Source organism: Orycteropus afer, unplaced genomic scaffold (genome assembly GCF_000298275.1).
Source record: "Orycteropus afer afer isolate SDZICR_OR568_19922 unplaced genomic scaffold, OryAfe1.0 scaffold00375, whole genome shotgun sequence".
NCBI classification, from domain to species: Eukaryota; Metazoa; Chordata; class Mammalia; order Tubulidentata; family Orycteropodidae; genus Orycteropus; species Orycteropus afer.
Window position 1 is genome coordinate 2,376,706 of NW_006921962.1, and position 6,599 is coordinate 2,383,304.

The 6,599-nt window shown below is 33.9% G+C and overlaps 1 protein-coding gene across 1 annotated transcript in view; it reads right to left on the bottom strand.

The window, feature by feature from the left end:
- Nucleotides 1–6,599, bottom strand: part of OTOGL (otogelin like) — a 251,434-nt gene that overhangs the window by 37,615 nt on the left and 207,220 nt on the right. The window contains exons 37-41 of the mRNA XM_007953174.2: nt 5,784–5,961; nt 5,373–5,515; nt 5,112–5,135; nt 4,929–5,021; nt 1,017–1,206 (exon numbers count right to left, since the gene is read on the bottom strand). Of these exons, the coding sequence (XP_007951365.2) occupies nt 1,017–1,206; nt 4,929–5,021; nt 5,112–5,135; nt 5,373–5,515; nt 5,784–5,961 (628 nt within the window). The remainder of the gene's footprint in view (nt 1–1,016; nt 1,207–4,928; nt 5,022–5,111; nt 5,136–5,372; nt 5,516–5,783; nt 5,962–6,599) is intronic.

Here is a 6,599-nt window from a genome sequence, read left to right on the forward strand (position 1 = left end):
CCAGTTTTCCTTCTGCAGAAAGACCGGTGGGTTTGAACCACCAAGCTTCTGGTTAGCAGTCAAATGCCTTAGGCACTATGCCACCAGAGCTCCTTAATTACTATTTGAATAGGTTAAAATAGATACATTTGTACTAAACTAATCTTGACTGACTTGACGGCACATAACAACAACAACAATCTTGACTGTGTATATTAAGCAACGTGTTAAACGTTTTACTTTAAGTTTCTCATTTAATCATAATGACCATCTTGAAGGTAGAAAAAACTGTTCCCATTTCTAAGAGGAAACTGATGTTAACTTAAGAGCACAGAACTGTAACAAGGGAGAGCTTGCGTTCAACTTTCCAGCAGACAACAGGGCCAGTATTATTCTTTTGTTACATACCTAGAGAGATTTCTAATTTGCTACCTTCAGTTTATAATTCTTTGTACATCAGTGTAACATATTAATGTATGAAATCTAGGTAGAGAGCTATGTCTAGGCTTACAGTTCAAGATAAAATGTGGACAAATATTCAGAACATTGTGTTCTCTGCATCTAACCTTCAAAAGAACTTAAGCTTCTCCTGATCTCAAACTTAAAAAAAAAAAAAAAAAGTAGAAACAAAGTTATTAAGCTTTTAACCTCTCTATGCCTCATTTCCATCATGTGTAAGTTGAGATAACATATTTAACTAATAGATCTATTGTTAGAGTTAAATTAGTTAAAACATGTCAGATAATGGTCTGACACTTCATTAGTGTGTAATAAAGATGAGCTAGTAAGAATACAAACTATATCTGTATTAATAGAGATAAGCATATATTTCCATAAAATACTCAAGTTGAAGTGTTATTGTCTGCTTCTTAAATTAGATTACTGAAAGTCACTGCTTTCCTCAATATTCACTTGGGGAAAATGAAAGTTAATATCACATCTCAAATCTGAAAAAGTGAGACAACATGGTTCAAAAGCTGTGATATGAGAAGGGAAAAAAAATTAGAAGAAAATGCGATTTGAAGAGCAGTGCTCACCACAAAGTCCTTCTGTGTATGATGACAAATTAAACTGGGAACCAAAATGAATGTCTATAATTCCTGTAAGATGTGCCCACTTTACGATGAGTCCAGCTGGAGTAGTAATCACATACACTGTGCCAGAATCTTCGATGGACATATTATGACTTGAAAAGGGCAAAGGCACAACAACAGAATCCACTTCTATCTAAAACAGCATAAATACACCATTTTAAAAAATGTTTATGCTTAAATACACACTCATGAAATTAGAGAATTCAGATTTTTCTGTTCCTTCGGATTTACTAGAAACTTTTGATTTTTTAATTTATTTCTTCACTGTTGCTACAACTTCTCATCACTTCTATGCTTTTTTTCTTTACTATTCCTTCGCTATGCCTTCCTATATTCCATATTTTTTCTAACCTTATTGCCTTTTATGTTCTTCTAAATTTAACTTTATTTTATAGTACGCTTGCTTCTATGCCAGTTTACCTCAATATATGGTTGATTATACCATTACTCTAAAAGAACTTAAAATAATAGAGTTCATTTCAAGAGTCAACACAAGAACAGATATATGCACACCCATGTTCATTGCAGCACTATTTACAGTAGCCAAAAGATGGAAACAACCTAGGTATCCATCAACAGAAAAATGGATAACCAAACTATGGTACACACGCACAATGGAATACTATGTAACCCTAAAAAATAACATAGAATCTGAAAAACACCACATGATGTAGATGAACTTGGAGGACATTATGCTGAGTGAAATAAGTCAATCACAGGAGGACAAATATTCTATTAGTCTATTATTGTAAAAAATCAAGGAAAGGTTTATATATGGAAGGAAATTTTCTTTGTTGTTTACCAGGGTTGGGAGGGGAGGGAAGGGAACACTGTTAGATAGGTAGAGACAAGTATTGATTTGGGGAAGAGAAGGGCAATGTACCAAATGTGAGTATCAACACAGTATCATTAAGGAAGAAGAAGACATAGAGAGGTGCACAGGAGGTACAGTCAACTAAGATGAACCCTTTTGCACATACAGTACTACATTGTCAGTGAAGGCAAACATGGATATACAGATGGATAGATGGGTGGACAGGCTGAACTATTAGGTATGTCTCTGCAGGGGGGAGTGTTCCTAAGACCATGTATATGTTTGGTAGACAATGTTTCTACAAGCGTATTGGTATGTTCTGTAAGAATTCTCAGGTATATAGTACAGCTGACAAGGGACAAGGTTGTAGTCACTTCTTAGGCACAGTCAAGTAACCAGAGGGAGTGACTAGTTGGACCTGTGGGCTCCAGACCACAGTCTCAGGGGACATCAGGCTCAACTGGCAAAACATACCACACAAAACATTGTTCCACATCCTACTTTGGTGAGTAGTGAATGGAATCATAAAAGCTTGCAACAGCCATCTAGATACAATGATTGGTTTCTCCTCATCCAGAGCAAAGAAGAATGAAGAAAACAAAAGATTTGTGGAAACAATTAGCCCAAGGAACTTGTACACCATGAGATTCTATGCCAATATGACGATGAGACCAGAAGAACTAGATGGTGCCCAGCTACCACAACCACTCAGAGGGGGAATCTATGTAGGAGATCCTGGATAGAGTAGGAGAACAATGTGGAACAAAACTCAAAATAATTAAAACAAGAAAAAAAGAGGGACCACACTTGCTGGTCTGATAGAGCCTGATGGAACCCCTGAGACTATGGCCCCTAGCTGCCCTTCAGGTCTGGAATTGAACCCACTCCTGTGGCTTCCAGCTGAACAAAAGATAGGCATATGAGTTGAACATTATATTAAGTAGATACACTCCTTGGAGAAATCAATCATGGAAGAATAGAAGGACTGTGTATGCACAGAGAGATAGCTTGGGTGGCAGGAGTGCATGGGAGCGAAGGACATAGAGAAGAGGTAACTATGGGTAGGAAATGGGAGGGGAGCTGTTGCATTGTGGAAAATTGTAGTCAATGTCATGAGGCAAAGTGTATGTGAGCTGTTGTATGGAAGGTGAATTTGCTCTGGAAACTTTCACCCAAATCACAATATAAATAAATAAATGAAGTTAATTTCAGGATACTTTCCTTAATCTGGATTCTTTCTTTGATCTTCTAAATTAGTCTTTATTTGATTATAATATTCTTAATAAATATCTGGCAAGTTGGTTAAAAATTAAGATTTTCATCAATTCTGATCACTAGGTTTGGGTTGGAGTCTAAGACTCTGTAGTTTTAGCATATAATCTTGGTAATATGCATGTGGAGAGTTCAAGAATTATACATTTTAAAACCACACTTCAAATACTGGCAAAGATTTGGGATTTACTGCTGTAATCAGCGGTAAATTTCTCCAAGGTTACCTTCACCACTCATCTAGTTACTTATCTTTGTAACACTCCTATTGCTGCCCTTAGGCTGAAAACTCCTTCCCCTTCTTCTCTGTCTGGTTAATTTCTACTCATTCTTTTTAAGATTTATCTTGTAGGTGTCACCTCCTCCAACAGCCCTATCTACTCTCCCATAAGTGCATTAAGTAGTCCTCTCTGTTTCCATGATATACTGGTCATAACTCTCTTACTCTACCTCTTTTCACATTTATGCACCCTCTCACACAACCACAAATTACTTGAGATCAGGACCTGTGTCACTGTCATGTAAACTATCGATAAATGATTTTTTAAATAATTGGTTTTTAATTAATACAATAAGCCCTGCAGCCCAAACATTCAAAACAATGGCACTGACCAGATTTGAACTTTTATTTGCCCCCACTTCCCAATAATATATCAATCTTAATAGAATCACAAGTATATACTAATGCTATTATCCAAAAAATTACCTCATTCACATATTTCAAGTTTTACTGAAATATTTTACTCTATTTTAGGTTCATTTTAATATTGTTTCCAGTCTAAAAATCTAGGGACCTGTGCTAACAGAATTATTTTCAGAAAGCACACAATATCTCATCCACTTTGAGTAAAATATTTCAACTTTGTTGTTATCTTTTAGAAAGAACCACTTATATCTGAGTGAAGGATCCAGCTTGTAACTCCCTGTTATCCATTAGGCACAAATTCTTGGGGATAGAGGTTTTTCCTATAAAACCAAATAGCTATTTTTCAAATTTTTTATAATGCATTGCTCCTCTTCAATTTATTTCAATAAAGTTAAATATTCGTCCTCTTTTCTTATTCTAGCTATCATTATTTATTGAAAAATTAATGACATCTTTACACTTCAAAGGACCTCTGGTGGTATAATGGTTAAAGCATTCAGCTGCTGACCAAAAGGTCATTGGTTTGAACCCACCAGCTGCTCTGCAGGAGTGTGATGAGGCCATCTGCTTCTGCAAAGATTTACAGTCTTGGGAATCCTATGGGGCAGTTGTAATCAGTCCTATAAGGTTGCTGTGAGTCAGAATCAACTTGAAGGCAGTGGGTTGGTTTAGGTTTTTGTAATACTTTAAACTTATTTCTTCCAACTATTCTCCACTCAGTGGCCTTCATCCTGAAAGTCATAGCTACTACTCTTTTTACCTTTATGATCCTTCTTTTTCATGTCATATACACTCTCTCTAATTTGAAACACAAATGTTAACTCTGGCACTAAGAAGTTCAGCTACCCACATTTTCTGAGAGGGCTTAACATGTTTAACAAAATGGCCTTAATAGTTAACCTCCCTAAAAAACGTATTTGTAATAATCTTCTCATTATGGAGGGAGAAATATAATATTAAGAAACATGTTTAGACTGTCCATGAATAGAATGCTTAGATGGAATAGCTATGAACCTTCACTCATATGCATACTTTTCTCTTTTATTGGGAATAATTGTTTATTTCATTTCTTATTTTCATCTAACATAAGGACTTTAACTTTTTTTTTTTAACTTTGTGTTCTTACCTTTCTTTCTAAACGATTGACAAGTATTTTATGTATAGATGTTGTCAGATTTAACTTCTTAAAACAAAGTCCAGAGATCCTTCCAGAAGAAGCCTTAATTTGAAAATATTTAAAATTTTATGGAGTTAAACATAATTTAAGTATAAATAAAATGAATTTACTAACTACTTTGCAAATACTCACTACCTTTGTCAAGGAGTGTCCATTCTGAAAAGTAATATAAAGAAAAAAATGAAATATGTTACTTGACTTTTCAAAATATTATTTTGATAAGTATTATTTGCCTGTAAGTATATTCACATGAAATATTTTTTTTTTTATAAAACCAGATCATTCTCATTGAGTTCATGAGTCCCTTTCCATTGTAAGAATTCCTGGTGTTATAACATACTTGTACTATATAGATTTACGAAGAAATGACTGTAAGAATGGACCATGGCCTACCTGGTTCATAGAACATTTTTCAATATGAGCAACTATAATTTCACCAGGAATTCTCACTAAGATATAAGAAGCCATACTATATAATGCTGCATTGTTTCCATCAAACGTAATAATGCTCAGCTCTGACAACATGGAACACCGACCTGAAAACAAAAAAATGTGTATTTAATCTGTTAATATTTGTCTTTTTAGTAATAACTGTGCCTTTAAAAAAAATCTTCTAAATTAGCCTCATTATCTTTGACAGAGAAGCAATTCTAAAAGATACATACTGGGAATCACCATCATAATTCAAAGCAAAAAGCTCAACAATAATAACTGAGACTTGATGAGTTGATAGGTTCCCCCAAAAAATGACAGTCCACTCTGATTAATAGCTGACTGCCATGTAAGTAAGAAATGCAAACTTACAAGGGCATTCCCACTCAGGACAGCAGATATCACTGTTCACTTGAACAGGCCTTCCCCGGAAACCACAATCAGGCATTTCTATGTCCTTTGGGCAATTAAGTGACCAGTTGTACAATTTCCACTCCATGTCAAGGCATATATATTGGCTACAATTATAAACAGGATCAAATTGTTGAGGCTGTTAATATAAAAAAAAAAGTTTTTTTTTAATTTTCAACTATTTTTTAATTCATTTTATAACTTAACATTCATATTGCATATAGTGTCATTTACTAAGTACAAAAGGTTTTCTAAAATAAAGAATTAAAAGTTCACTTCAACTTTGTGTTGATGTAACCTCTCTAAAATACTCAGTATAGATGTAATTTAAGCTTTAGCTTAATTTTTATTTGATATCAGAATTTCCCATGTATTTAGATATGTGAACAAATGAAGTCTTATCCTAAATTCTCTAGATTAGCTTTTTGCAAACAAACTTATGCAGTGGCAACCAATCTTTCATATTTTGTTGTACACAGCTAGTAGATGAATATAACATCTGTTACTGTTAGTTTAAAAATATAACACAATACAATCTAAACATTTAATTAAAGATATGTAGGATAAATCATAGTTTGATATCATCTGGATAGTATCATTATAAATTAATTGCATAGAAAGGTCAAAAAGATTTTTGATATAAAATCCAGAAGTAAATACCAACATGTATAGTCAACTGATTTTTTAATGAATTTAATTGAAATATAATTTATGTACAGTGAAATACACAAAACTAAAGTGACATGGGTCAACCTTTTTTTTTTTTTTTTTTTTTTT